Here is a 15,444-nt window from a genome sequence, read left to right as displayed (position 1 = left end):
TGACGTTAAGGATGAGATATTTTTGTTTGGTTGGTACGCGATATTGTTCATTGTGACTGCGAATGTGGTAGCATTAGCTTAGCTTACGTAGCCTGCAAAGCAATGAGCACCATGACGAGGAAGTGAGCAGGTGGTAATTGACGTGTGCTGATAGGGGGATGTAGTAATCCTACTTGGACGGAGGATGGCGTAGTTTGACAGCTCAAGTCCCACATCAAATTAAATTCAGTTTAAGAAATTGGCAATCGACGTTTAAAGCCTTCTTACAGTTGGATCAAATATGCTTTTAGCATTAATGGAGTAAAAATGCTGATAAATTTGAGAACTTATTGCTTTACCAGTAGTCATAGCTTAAAGTGTAGTACAGGGTTCAGGAACCTTTTAAGATAGCCATAAAAAAAAATTTTTTTTTTAAATGTTATTACTTGAGAGCAATACTCAGAATTTGAAAGTAATGTGTGCATATTTTTGGTCGTTCTACCACTTTTAAAATGACAAAAAGACAATTATTTTGACAACATTGTTACACTATTGCTAATCAATGAGTATGCATGCAGGAGTAGTGAAAAAATAAAATCATTAAGACAAACTATTTTTTGACTTTTTATTAGAAAAACGGTGACAAATAAATACAAGCAAAACAAGGTAAAAAATAGCTTGTAGTTGAGAAAAGTCATTGGTCCCTGGCATTTAAAAAATAAACAAATAAACCAAGCCCAAAAAAAACATTAAAAGTGAACATTTCAAAAAAACAATTAGCACCGTTGAAAACTGGCCGGGCCAGCTCTGCTGACAGAGCCTGACAAACACTTAAAATCAAACACTTTCAAAATCAAAACGGCCAAAAGATTACAAGTCAGTCTAGAAAAAAAGGTTTCTTATGATATAAATATAATATATTAATTTACACGTCACAGCAAAAGCAGGCGGTCGCCTTGACGTGTTTGAAGAAGGCATCCGGATGGGTTTCGTACAATCGCGTGGAACCGAATAAAAACCAGCGCCATTGCGTGAAAACATTCAGCCGTCCGGCTCGAGTTGACCTTGGCGAGGAGATGACTGAAAATGGGCGGATGGGACGGCGCCGGTTAGCGGCCCAGCAGGAAGGTAAGTCCGGCCAGACCGACGCCGGCCATGGCCAACAGCGCCGTTTTAATGGACACGTCCTGACTGGACCATCTGCCGCACCACTTGCAGAAACCCTCCTGTGACAATCACAAAAAAGAGCAACTTTAGATGGAGAACTGCTTCGAAAAATACACGTGTAAATAAACAACTTAGAATTTCTTAAAATGCTCTGAGGTGACATCTAGTGGTAAAGAAAGAAATTACATCAATTCACTGCAAACAAATTCGAACAATTTACTTTCACTTAAACGCTTGGGATTAATTTACAAATATAGAAAAAGCATTGGGAAAATAGATACAAGTAAAAAAAGTACATAAAATATATCAATATAAAAACTAGATAAAATTACAGCTATGCCTTTTTGAAAAATTTTAATAAAAGCGGGAACTCATAAATCCCTTTTTCAATTATTGATTTTTAATTTTAAAAGTATATTTTCTGAAATTAATAACCATATTTATTTATTTTTATACATTTTTCCAGCTGTATTTTTACAATTTAACTTTCTATATTAGCCATATATTATCAAAACAATGTTATTGTGTTCCCACAATTCCAGCTATAACAAAAATTTAAGACTATTTCAAGTTTAAGATGAAGTCTCTTAAAGAAAAACCTTATAGCAATGGGGAACAATAAACAAAAGGAATATCTTCCCACTAAGTCACTCCACTTTTTTTCTGCAAGAAAAAAAAAATACCGCTGCACGAGATTGATAACAACTTGAAAAGGTGGCGCCGCAAAATGATCCAGGTAAAATGAACACAAAGCCCTAGGCACCTGCTGGCGTATGCGCAGCTGCCACGGCTACGGCTGCTGCTTTGTTACCAAACAAGCCCACAACTTAGCTTTACTACTTAGCGACGACGTTCACAAACGGACGCTTTTACTCAAGTCCATGTGGCAGTTGAGGCAGCTGCTGGCAACTCCACACAGGGCCTCTGTGCGTCGACTGCCTACGTGCACGTTCGTGCATGCGTGTGTGCGTGGCCCCATTCACAAAAGCAGACAACCCTGTCTGCCTGTAAAATGACTATTTATGAGCCGTCGCTATTCAATTACAGCACATTTTACACTAGCTCATACCTGTCAACCTCTGCCGATAACTGCCCTTATAAATGATTATGATTCCCCTTACAAACCCCAAAAAAACCTTACAAACACCGTACGCGTACGGTGTTTGTAAGGTTTTTTGGGGGGTTTGTAAGGGGAATCATAATCATTTATAAGGGCAGTTATCGGCAGAGGTTGACAGGTATGCTAGCTAAATAAAAAAACAAAGCGAGCGCAATGTCGTAATCAAAACGGATTGGACGTATATCGCTGTCAATTAAAATGCCAAAAATATGCTGAAACCATACAATATTTGTCCGGTTATAATATTTTTTATTTTTTTTACTAAAAGGTGCACCCACCAAATCTTGACAAAAAAACTATGTATTTACATATAGGTCACGCTGGACCACAAAGGTATCGCTACTCAAGTAAAAAGATGGTCAAACTTACCCAGCCATCGTTCTCCAGCATCCACTCCTTCTTTTCCTCCCCGAGAAAGTCAGCGATGGCCTCGGCCAACTTCCTGCATGTTTGCGGCCAGGCGTCGAGGTCCAGCCCCGTCTTAGTGTTGTCGGCGGAGGACTCCTGCAGCATCCTGGCCAGCACGCCAGCAAAGGCGAAGAGCGAGACCACCCTCCCCCAGTTCAAGAGTCCGTCGCTAACCATCTCCACCATCACCCTCCGGAAGGAAGAGGTGAGGTCTGGCCCGCAGCTCTGGACAAAGGTTTGGGCGAGGTTCCGGAAGGACGCCTCGTTGATGGATTCGGTGTGCTGACCCACGCGCCTCATGGTGGCGGCCGCCACGTTAGGAGGGGGCGGGGCCATGCCGGGGTCCACCGTGCAGCACAGGCCAATGTAATCCTGGGCCAGGGCCAGGGTCTCTTTCCACAGCCTGCATGGAGACATTATCTGTGGACACATACGGTCAATGAGTTTTTTCAAAAAAATAAACCATTTTGGATACATTTACTAAGAAATCAAAGGCCCGATTATCTCAGCTTAGACATTTACAGGTTAATATATTATACTTGACCTTTTCAGGCACATCTATTCAAATGTTGACATTAGTGTAACTCCACTGCTAAGCCCAGGTAACAGACTATGTGCTGTGGTATTTAGCAAAAGAGGGAAATTGATATTACATACCTGTCAACCTCTGCCGATAACTGCCCTTATAAATGATTATTATTCCCCTTACAAACCCCCAAAAAACCTTACAAACACCGTACGACTCGTACGGTGTTTGTAAGGTTTTTTTGGGGTTTGTAAGGGGAATCATAATCATTTATAAGGGCAGTTATCGGCAGAGGTTGACAGGTATGTAACACCTATTGAGAGAATTAAACGTGGGAATGGAAAGATCAGTTTATAGCTGCCATTAGGAAAAGGTAATAGATAGTCTAATGCAATCAAAGAGTTCAGTTATGTGAGGTCACGTGAGAGGATTTTTTTGAATGAAATTACCAGAACAAAAACTCAGCACAATTACATTTACACATAAATTGCATATTTCAAGAAGCGAGTTATTTAAAATTCCAAATTGTGCAATCACCTATTATGTTTCTTCACGTGCATTTGTCACAATCTGAATTGTTACGATGTCGACGTACGTTAAAACGGACGGAAGTGCAAAACTCAGTCGTAAAGGGGGCAATATCTTCGTACTACATCAAAACCTCGATAAAACAATAAAAGACCCCCACCTCCTTTTAAACCATTTTAACGTTCCCTGGAGTCACCACATTAAAAAAAAAACATAGTGTCTTGAACGTCTCATGAAAGGGATCTTTAAACGCTTCAACCGGGCAATAAATGTGACCTAAATACGAGCCGTTTGAAACCGTTAGCCCCCAATAAAACCTCCGGTAAGAACACCCAAAAGCAACTGTTTGGACCCGTTAAAGACGAGATTGATGCCGGTGAACTTGAGGGTTTCCTCGCCGGTTAGCCAGCGGGCTACTTGGCCACCGATGTGTTACCAAGCAATGGAGGAACACACAAAGGAGACGATTCTCTACACCGGCTTTTCAAAACTCTACTAAAGGGAAACGCGTCGGCACTTTCCAGGCACATTCAGGCCAAGAATCGCACAAAATACCAGCGGAAACGGAGCTACGTTAACAACGAATTTTCTATCATAAAGAAGAAAAAAAGTACTCACCCTCCTAGCGATGATTAGACTGGTGAGCAGCGAAAAGAAGATCAGCACAGGCGGAAGCAGACGAGCGATGCTTTGGCCTAGACCGACTCACAGTGAATGTGTAACTCCGCCCACACAGGTTATATGGAAAGCGTAGAAATCAAAGAGGTCGAAAAGTCCCCCCCCATACTACGTCACATTCACCCATCAAAGAGATCAAAGACGTCAAACACACCAAAGAGAGTTTCGTTCATTGGCCTCTCCCTATCCAATGAAATTGAAAGTTTGGCTTTATTGTCAATTTGCCTGCATTTTTCAAATAATTCAAATATAAAATACATTTTCATTAACCTTTTACATGGCAAATTACTTTTTTTTATTATAATAGAAAAAACAAGAAAATGTTCAGTTTTCCACTGTTTTGGGGCTTTCTCTTTTTAATAAAAGATTACAAATGTGAAAAGTATTACATTTTACCATTAACTCATTACCTCCCCTAGACTATGATATATAAGCACCTTGATATATATTTTTTAATTGGTAAGGCTGGCTGTGATTGCCAAGGTTTAGAGCCATTGATAACACCAGACTCTGTTATAAATTAAATTTAAAAAAAAGCTAATTTATACAAGTTTATTTTTGAACGTTTAGTTTTGTGCTTACGTACTTATTTTGCTACTACCATGCAACTGTGATTAAAAACATTGTATATACAAGGTTAAAGTATTACATTTGCTATATTTTCAATTGAAATGTATAACTATAATTTGAATGAGATTTTTGTTATATTTTTTGGGGTGATGTGTTAAACTTGATGTCTAGTTTTTCTAATCGCTGTTTTGTGGTCTGCATTTTCAGAAGAAAAAAAAGAATATTGAATATTTCTCTTAGTATTAATTGATTGCAAATGTTTAATAGTTTTAATTGTATGCTGGGAAGGTTATATTTATTAACATTTTTTTTACTTAATATAATTTGAAATTTTACTAAGTAATTTCACATTCATAATTTGGATTTTTATTAAGTAATTTGACATTTATTCAATAGTTCTATTTTCATCACTCCTTTTGTTGAGGCTGACATTTGTACAATGTTTCACTTAAGGTGAATCATGCATCCTTCATTAACCCTCAAAATTTAAGATGACATGCACATCAAAACGGTGCATTAACATCAGCGCCTTGACTATTATCGTTAGAATAAATCAATGTGGTTGTGTGAAGCAATATTGATGTGATCAACTATTGTGAGCTAATCATTGTGTGGCTGATAACATCAGATGTCCCATTTCTTTATTCAACAAGTCATGAGAAATTCTACACGCAAGTCTGATCAAAGAGGATCACTAATAAAAGAGCCTCTCTTTTCTTTCATGGCCAAAACCAAGTTCATTGACAATGATCCCAAACAGTGCATACAGTGGCACGCTTCACTAGCGAACAAGAGGAAGTGAGAACTAAACACATTCATTTCCCGCAGTCAAACAAATGGCATCAAGTTAGTTTCAACTGCCATTTTTCCCCCTTCCCACTCAGTGTTTTCCCTCATTTGTTTACGCCTTCACACTAGGTACTTTCCCACTTAGTAATCGTTTTACATGCTGAGAAAGATGCAAAAACAGATCAATGAGATCTTCCGAAAGCGTCTCTTAAAGGTCATCAAACAGAAAAACAAGTCATCAATGACGTAAAGACCTTTAAACCCATGTCGTCATCAGTATTAGACATGTCAATATTGGACCATGTGGACCTAGTCAAAACAAATAAATGATTACTTAAAAAAATACATAGTTCCTCGTATCTGGCATCCTATTGAAATATAAACTCAATCATCGCCATTGATAGAAATAGACGTCCAAACCAGGGAGAGGATGGCGGTGACATGACAAAATATACATATTGCTGTACTTTTACAGTACACAAACCCCAAACAAAGTTGTCTGTTTATTCACCCTTTTCATTTTAATCTGACATTATGCACTTATTACAAAAAAAAAAAAAGCTACATCCGACATGATCTGCCTTTGACATTTTCATGTCATTTGAGGTTTACGTTGATTTGCCTCCTTATCTTCATCAAGATGAAGGTTGTATGAAATGCTAATGTTGACTGGCCCAATGAAAATTTTAGGCCCAAATCTGCATAAGAGTAGAGTCAAAAAAAAATAAAAAATAAAAGTTAATAAGCATGGCGAACTTATAGAATAGACAACAATATAAATGGCCATGTGAAATATGGTGCACAATGTAATTATAAGCCCCGTGTATGATTGCGAGCAGGCTTACCCGCAAGGTGGTGTCCCAAGAAGCGGAACAGAGCGCCGTTCCGTCGGGCGACAAGCGCACTCTGCTGACGCGGTTCTCATGACCGTACATTGTGGAAATGCGGTTGCCTTTCAGGACGTCCCACACGTTTATGGTATAGTCATTGTAGCCGGCGAAGATTAGGCGACCTTGGTGGAAGGAAACAATACGTGTTATAACACTGCGTCTTTAGAGGGGAAGGGAAACAATGTTTTTTTTTTTTAGGTTTGTTTTACCGCTCATGGAAAAGTCCAAGCTAGAGGCTCCAAAAATGATGCTGTCTTTCTCGTAGACTGCCACTTGGCGGTCAGCGCGTAGATCGTAGAAGCGACACTGAAACAACCATCGACCTCATATTATTTTATTTTTTTTAACCCCCAAAGGGGACTCCATTAACTGAATTGAATGGTTCATATGCCAGGTCCCAGTCAAAATGGATTGGACGGCCAGCACCGTCAATGGAACTCAAAGATGAGCATTCACAGCCAGTCTTCTCAATTTAAATCAAAATGCAATGAGTTAAATACTATACAGGTAAATAAATAACATTAATAAAAATAAATTGTATTAATAAATACAATTTAGAGTATTATTTGGGGGCCCCAACCAGTGTATTTCTGTTTATGCTTATTTAATTAATCTAGCTTTTATTAATAGTGTAATTGGGTAGGTTTACTTAAAAATCCAAAAATGAGTAGTAGCGTTCAATCGTGGCACAGGCGGGTTGTCACTTACCGTGGCATCGTCAGAGGCAGATGCAAAGGCATCGCCGCTAGGGTAGTACCTGAAAATACACAATGCACATTTTTGAGAGTACGGTGTTTGTAAGGTTTTTTTGGGGGTTTGTAAGGGGAATCATAATCATTTATAAGGGCAGTTATCGGCAGAGGTTGACAGGTATGATTCTTTTTCTTTGCTTTCATTGATACCACATTGTGGCGACACCAGAAGGATGTGGATTTGTTTTACCGGCACAACGACAATTGAAAACAAAAAGGGGAACATACCTTTATACTTATAAAAAGAACCCAGCACTATCTACTGGATCAAGCGGGGAAACTTCTTTTAAGAGTTAAATGATTATGTTTAAGCTCCGAGATCTTTATGACTCAAAATATACAATACAAACAGGAGTATTTATTTATCCAAATAAATGTAATGTCATGCCAAAGATAAATTTGAAAATTGGCCTCAAGAGTCAACACTATTGGTAAAATAATCTGGCAGTTGCTTGGTGGTTCTTTATAAAATAATGAAAATTGAATTGAGAAGAAACCCAAACCATCGAAAAAAATAAGTGACCAAATGATATATATTTTTAAATTTTTAGCCAAAATAAAATATTTCTATTCTTTTATTCTAACATACTTTTTTTACTTGTTGTTCTGCCACAAAAACAAACTTTGGACTTCAGTATAGTAAATAGAGCCACAAAAAAAATCATGTTAAGATTAAAAAAATAAAAATTGTGTTTTATATCAGCCTCACTCACTTGACACAATTGATGTCAGACTGGTGGTCCTCAAACGACTGTATGTTCTGACCAGAGCGCATGTCCCACACATTGGACTTCTTATCACAGCCCTGAAAACACAGTTGATATCGTGATCTATTAAAAAAAAAAAAAGATACGTAGATTTTAATTGATGTCCCTCACTCACCCCGGTGACAAAAGTGTTGCCGGTCTCGGAGGGGGCCAGATCCAGTGACAAAATGTCCGCCGTGTGACCATGGAAGCTCTGCAGCAGCTGTCCGCTCTCCACGTCCCACAGAGCGCAGGTTCCATCACCGCTGCTAGTCAGCAACTAAACAAGATATCACTTCATTAAGTTCATATGTCATTTATTGCAGATCATTCACTTTTCAAAAACTGCATTGGTATTCGACTTCGAATCCATTTGAAGAGGGAGGGTGGCAGTTAATGAACATTCGTCGCTGCCACGCTCCCACTTCAAATGGATTGGACATCTACTAGCGACAGAAATCACTGAAATTTACAGCAGAAGATTGAAAAAGAGCCACAGGATTGTCTATCGACATCAATGGCGGTGAATGAGGTAATACTGCTGTTGGGAGTATTAGTGACAGACGGAAAAGGAATGACGTTAAAGAGAGGAAAAAATATTAGTCAGCCGGGTGCAGCCAGGTGAGTCAATGGAAATCTAGCGATGATGTTATTCAATTGATTATTTAAGAAAAATGAGTTTGCCTTCATTTGTTGTAGGTGGATGGAATCTGACATTGTTTTTTTTATTTATTTTTTTGATTTCGTCTTTAGCCCTTTCTTCCAAATAATAGCATGTTGGGATGGACAGATAATTTAATTTGCCTCCATTCAACTCTGCCATTGAACCATGGCTTCAGATTTATAGATTGTCCTACACGCAGAAGCAAATTGATTCCTGACATCCATAAACAACGTCAAAACATTGTGGCTACACTTGTTCCTGATCATGTTTAACTTTCCAAATACACGGGACAACACAAACACGACCAATGTTCAAGAGCTGCGGGGCAATTCCCTGCAGATGACCGATCCACGGTCACTTCTCGATTTCCATAGACGCAACACTTTTGCTACAATTGTCAGCGAGCCACAATTAGTGACACGGCCGCACTCATCAAACGCCACAAAAGAAATATGGAAGACGTCACGCGTGTAACTGAAAATGAATAGCTTCTTTCTGAGCCTTGTGCCCGGAGCTCCACTTGGTACAAAGACTGTCCTCATGTGCCTCTGTCTTGCACCCTCAAGCAAGCGAGTTCCACTCTGTCTTAGATAAAAGCCACTCAAGTTCTAAAAATACTGAAAGAGAGCTAATAACCCCCTTTTGTCTTCTGTCACTCCTCTCCACTTGTTTTTTTGCCCCACTTGGGCACGCTCTTTATCACTAGTGAACACCCCATGTGTCATCAACAAAAGCATGCCCTCGCTATTAATAGCTAGTGTTGCGCTAGTATCGACGCTAGTATCAGAAAGGGCGCCGATACAGCATTAAAATCCTTGCCAACAAAAAAAATGTGTGGATTCCACGCAAAATGTACTCAAAGGTTTAGGTTCCAACTGTAAATATAGATACAGTGATACCTCAACCTACGATCAGCTCGTGGTACGACAACAATTTCGATCGAATAATTCGCCCGCGATACGATCAAAATTTAGAGATGCGACCAAGCCAGGTGGCCATGACTTGAGAGGCTGTTTATCATTGTAGCGCACTGTCTTTTTTGCCGCATGTCTTTCGTGTATAACAGATATCTGGAAACGCACAACGCTTGAGTTACGAAAATCTCGACATACGATCTCAGTCCCGGAACGGATTAAGATCGTATGTCGAGGTACCACATTTGGGCCTTTGAGAACATTACAAGTCTCAAGAATTAGGGAAAAAAAAAAATCATACGAAATAGACAAAGGTTGTTAAACAGTGCCTGACAAAGCTACAATAGAATCTATTTTACATTCAAGTAAGCAGTAGTTTAGTACTTTTTTTTCCTCCAAAAAACATGATAGTCTTCCCTTGATTATTGCAGATTCCCTTGTTCGATTTTTTCTGCTATTAATTATTTAAAAAAATATATTTTTTTAAGGTTCATAAAAAACTTGCTACAAGAACTAAGCACTAAAATATATATATATATATATATTTTAAAAAAAAATCATAAAAAATGTGAATATGCACACTGAAACTAGCAAGCAGAAGCCACTCTTGCTACTCAGACTTGGGACTGAAAAAATAAAAATAAAAAGGAAATTATAATGGGTCTGGCCCTACTTTGCGATTTTTCAATTATCGTGACAATGTCTGGTCTACATTAACCGCGATATTCGAGGGATTACTGTGTCGATGCAACACTATTAATAACAAAATGAGTGCTTTCATTGGATTTAAATGAATCCGATTTTCACTTCACCTGCATGTCCGAGTTGGTAAAGGTGCATGCTGAAAGGTAATTGGTGTGCATGGCCACCACCTTCTTCTTGGTCACCGGGTTCTCACTTGGGTCCAGAGAGAGCGAGAACACGCAGCATTTGTTGTCCAGTCCTCTGCCAGGACGTAAATACGAGAAAGAAAACAATTCTGGCGTTTAAAAATGGGCTTTCTTTCCTAGTTATTTTCCACTACAATAGTAAAATGAAAATTGTGTAATGAAATTCTTTCAAGATACGCACCCGCATGCTACCGCACAACCCGAAGGAGCGTATGCACACGCCATCATCCATGTGCACGGCAGGCTCATGACATGCTCCTGGAGAAAAAAAAACAATAGAAACCAAAACCTCAATGATTTTACAGAGATTTATCATAGCGGGAGAAGGAATTATTTGCCAGGTTTTCAGAGTTCCACTTACCTTATTAAGAGTGAATGCGTCCCACACAATGACTTTACCATCCTACAAGACAACGATATCTCGTTGTTAAGACGCGCAGAGAAATCAAATCGAGTATTTATTTGCGAGTGGATATACCTGGGAGGAGCTAACCATGCGCCGCTTGTCTTTGCACCAGTCCATGCATAACACTTTGTTAGTGTGACCCTTGAGGACACGTCTGGTCTTGATGGACAGAGATGACAACACCTCCACCTTCTCTGCCACTTTGCTCACTACGCCAAAGTATAGGACAATTTGTTATACACAGCCAATGAGAGCCAATGACAGTGAAGCAGATATGCTAAGCACATTTCCACTCAAAAAAATATATGTATAAATAAAAGGTAAGACACACCCAAAGAAAATAGGCCACTTTGGTAAGCATTTTTTTTGTATTATTATTCCATGCTATTCATTGGATATTTTCTTCTTACAAATGTTTTTTTTTTATTTTGCCGGCCAGGGCAAATATGTCATAAAAACACTTGATGATACTTTTGTAATTTATCAATTCTAATTCATTCAGTTTTAGTTTTCTTTTTCATTTTACTTATTTAAAAATATTTGTTTATGGTAAGCCTTTATAGCTCAAGTGACTATTTTTTTTCAGTCATTTTGCCAGGCACTAACACTAACACACTTATCCTCACGAGGTTCATGTGGACACAAAAAAAACCCAGCTGGCGTTAACATCGTCATTTAGGCCACAATTGCTCAATAACAAAAATGCATGTATTGGTTTATACATACAATTATTATTAAATCATGTACATATATATTTTTAAAAATTAAAATTGTATATTCTTTGGGGTGAAAGAGGCACTCAATTTGAGCTGTGTGTTAAAGCAATCATCTATTTAAAAAAAAAAACTGATGTTGGCCTTCAAACATTCTAAAGTTGTTTTATAATTTCACATTAATTAACTGATTGCCTGCCATTGACAACGAGGATTACTTGTGCATTGTTTGTTTTTAAAACGGTTAAACTCCAGCACATAAGCAAACAACAGTTTAATGGCCATGCTGTTGGCCAGGTGTATTAAATTCAGCCTTGATATGTTGAAATGTTTGTCATGGCTGTGACTTACGCTCGACGTCGCTGAGCTTGTTCCTCTCTTCGTCTAACTTCTTCTTCAAATTGTCACTTTCCCTCTTGAGCGAGGCCAGACTTTCCCCCGCCTGGAGCCCCTGACACGCCATCTTCGCACACACGCAGCCAAACACAATCAAAAACAAATGAAACCAATTAAATTGGCGAAGAAGGCCGAACCGAACCGAGCCGACTCGTTCACGACCGCCGAGTGCAGCGCCACACGTGCGTTATTTCCGGTGATCAAACCCCGCCCCCACCTGTGCGCCCCGCCCACCCCCTATCAAGCCATTGACGGGAGTAGACGTCCAATCCATTTTGACCTGGAGGTCTGACAACGAAATGGATTGGATGGCAGCCAATGGTTGATTTGGCAATAAATATCATTATGACAATAAGTATTACGCATTAAAATCTCACGTGGTAGGGTCAAAAATTGTTTTGCTATAAATATCTTTGATACAATATCAAATTCCTTTTTATATATTATATTTTTATATGATATTTAATAATTGAATTGATGAAATGAATCAAATGTCCATGAGTTGAAATAATCAATGTTAAATAAAGGAATAAAAGTTCATATCAAATTCCTTTTTTTTGGGTAGTATTTGGTTGTTCATTTTCAGTCTTTTGTAATAGTGGCAATATTTACAAAGATTTTCAGTAATATTTTATAGCTTAATGAATATATTTATGAAAAAGAAAAGAGTTACAATACGCTGGAGCTGACATGATTAAATAGTTTTACCAAAGAATGTGTAAATCAGTTTTCAAATTTTCCTATTTTCCTTATCATATAAAATTTGAACATATCAGTCCACTTAATGCAACACTATTATGCATTTGTTTGTATTGAGACAAAAAGTTTTTGTAAAGGCTAGCTAAAGACCTAGCTAAAGAGCTAGCTAAAGAGCTAGCAAAAGAGCTAGCTAAAGAGCTAGCTAAAGAGCTAGCTAAAGAGCTAGCTAAAAAGTTAGGTAAAGAACTAGCTAAAGAACTAGCTAGATAAAGAGCTAGCTTGTCCGCTAGCTAAAGCTAACCGTACAGCTTCACAACTCTGTTTACAAGCAACTCTTTTGTACGCTTTAAATATACCACAATTAAATCATCTTCTAAAAACGCTCTGTAAAATAAGCTAACCAATGATATTTGATATTTTATCCTCTATAACTTTAAATCAGAAATGGCCCTTTGTCCAATCCATTTAAAGCCCAAATATCGTCCAATAGTGGAATTAAACGTGCTTGTTTTACCTTCTCCACGCAAAAGGCGCAGTAGTTGATGGGCTCCGTTTTGATGTAGATGTTCATGAGGGGGCTGGCCTTGTCGCAGCTCTCGCAGGGGCCAAAGGTCACGGCCACGAAGGTCTGGTCACACATGACTGCGCTTTTTCGACTGCCTGCGATGGAAAAAGCCAAGGATGACAACTTTTCAGATTTGTCGTCGCGCCGACGCCGAGTCTTGGCCCGCCGTGTGCGCGTTAACTTGGATAAGTGGCTGCTAATCTAGTCCAAGTTGATCCGTCTAAAAGAGCTGCGATGCTATTCTTGGAGCAGCGTACACACCAAGAAAATAAAGATAGCAAAATTTATTTTTTTTAATCGTGCGAATACCTATAATGCAGAAATTAAAATAGGGAGGCGTTTAAAAAAATTATTATGACAGAAAATGACATGCACATGCTGTAAAGATCTATTCTATGATGTGTTTCACGGTAAGGATTTGGAAAAATATTAGCATTTAGCAAAAAATATGTATACATATAGATACTAAAAATGCTAAATTATCCAATAAAAATACATTAAAAAATATTACATAAAACACAATTTAAAATGCAGTGGTTCTTGCCGAATATTAGAACACTTTAAAGAAATATACTCATAATTTTTTTTTGTAGTGACTGAGGAATAATAAAAATATCATTTTTACTATAAAGCAATATTTTTCTGGATTTTATTTCTTTGAATTTTATACGTTTAACTATGGTTTTAGCAAAAGCTTCACTCTATAAAATCCCAAATTGTCAGGTGAAAATATAAAAAAATATAGTACGGATAATGAAAATGCAATTTAAAAAATCAATTTATGGCTTTGACAAAATACTGTAAATGTTTTGTAAGTGATAAAACAAAACTATAAAGCTATGACTACATACAAGTTCCGTAAAAAAAATCCTTCAGTATACAATGTATCATTTTCCATAAACATTCACAATTGTAAATGCACTGGTACAAAAAACAACACAATAGGAATACTGATATATAAAATTATTGAATAAAAGCATCATTCTTACCTTAGCAAAGCAAGTTTTGTATATGTGTGCACTTCAGGTAGCTATTTATTTCCTCTGTGACACTTTCCACTGAAGAGGATTGCCTTCAAACGCTAATCTTCTTATCGGAAAAGTGGTCAAGCTTGTGAGTGATTCTCCTTTACTGTGACTTCAGTCTTCTGCGAGAGGCACCGAATTTTATTTCCTAAAATACTTGTACTCATTTCAAGCATTTTACTCTTTCAAATTCATTATTATTTATCATTGTGACGGTAGGAAACTCGACTATTTGGGCAAAACAACACATTTCCTCAGGCAACATGTCAGTGCTTGAATTCTTTTATTCATTTTTCTCGTTGTACTTTTACAGATTTGACATTTTATTCCAAGTTTGTTAACAGTGAACACATCCACTAAATCACAACTACAAACGGTCCAGTTTTATCAAATGAAAGGAGACATTTGGAAGGCCTATTTTATGTCATTTTCCGTTTTATCAGAGGTTAAAGATGGTGATGAGGGTCCTGTCTAGGTCTTATTTTTACAGGTTTTCTTTGCAGGGTTTTTAAAATGTGTTTTACTGTGTGGGAAAACAACCAAAAAAAGCTACATACACCAAAAAAACAAAGGATTTTACGCTCAAAGAAACAGATTTGACAAAAAAAGCAATTCGATAGTGTCACACATAAGGCTTTCTCCACTAATAATATGATTCTAAAATAAGATTTCGTACTCAACATTCATGAGGTGAATTCCTTTACATAGTTTTCGTTCTTTTCACACTTGCGTGCAGACTATAACCACATATATTTTCTTCTTTCAACAAGTTGTCAATAGTTGAATTAAGGCCACGAAGAAAACAAAACAGACAAAAAATAACGTTTTTTTTTAAAATGCAGAAATATTATAATTAGTTATGTGGGAGAAAAAAAAACGATAGAACAAAGTATTTGTGAAAATGGCAACATGAGGAAAAATGACATTTATACTGCAATAAACATATTTACAACTATTTCAAGGTAGAATGAGGATACGTATGATTAAAAAAAAGCAAACAAAAAATATAGCCTGAGACC

General features: G+C 37.7%; 1 protein-coding gene across 2 annotated transcripts; it reads right to left on the bottom strand.

Annotated features, from left to right (window-relative positions):
* Window positions 1-590: 590 nt before the first annotated feature.
* Window positions 591-14,533, bottom strand: gnb5b (guanine nucleotide binding protein (G protein), beta 5b). Of its 2 annotated transcripts, XM_077620226.1 has the most exons (14): window positions 14,390-14,533; window positions 13,350-13,495; window positions 12,092-12,203; window positions 11,100-11,236; window positions 10,983-11,024; window positions 10,803-10,879; window positions 10,544-10,676; window positions 8,290-8,433; window positions 8,121-8,212; window positions 7,364-7,412; window positions 6,865-6,961; window positions 6,611-6,777; window positions 2,636-2,746; window positions 591-1,205 (listed from the first exon to the last, which is right to left on the bottom strand). In XM_077620226.1, the coding sequence occupies exons 2-14, from the start codon at window positions 13,473-13,475 to the stop codon at window positions 1,089-1,091; spliced, it is 1,404 nt and encodes a 467-aa protein (XP_077476352.1). In that variant the 5' UTR covers window positions 13,476-13,495; window positions 14,390-14,533; the 3' UTR covers window positions 591-1,088. The 2 variants fall into 2 exon arrangements, with proteins under 2 accessions (XP_077476352.1, XP_077476343.1); XM_077620217.1 differs by lacking the exons at window positions 591-1,205; window positions 2,636-2,746 and adding an exon at window positions 5,601-6,463 and having other exon boundaries at window positions 14,390-14,532.
* Between the last annotated feature and the right edge of the window lie 911 nt (window positions 14,534-15,444).

The sequence above is a fragment of the Stigmatopora argus genome, chromosome 2 (assembly GCF_051989625.1).
Source record: "Stigmatopora argus isolate UIUO_Sarg chromosome 2, RoL_Sarg_1.0, whole genome shotgun sequence".
NCBI lineage: Eukaryota > Metazoa > Chordata > Actinopteri > Syngnathiformes > Syngnathidae > Stigmatopora > Stigmatopora argus.
Note: the sequence above shows the minus strand (reverse complement) of the source record. Positions and strands in the feature narration are given on the sequence as shown.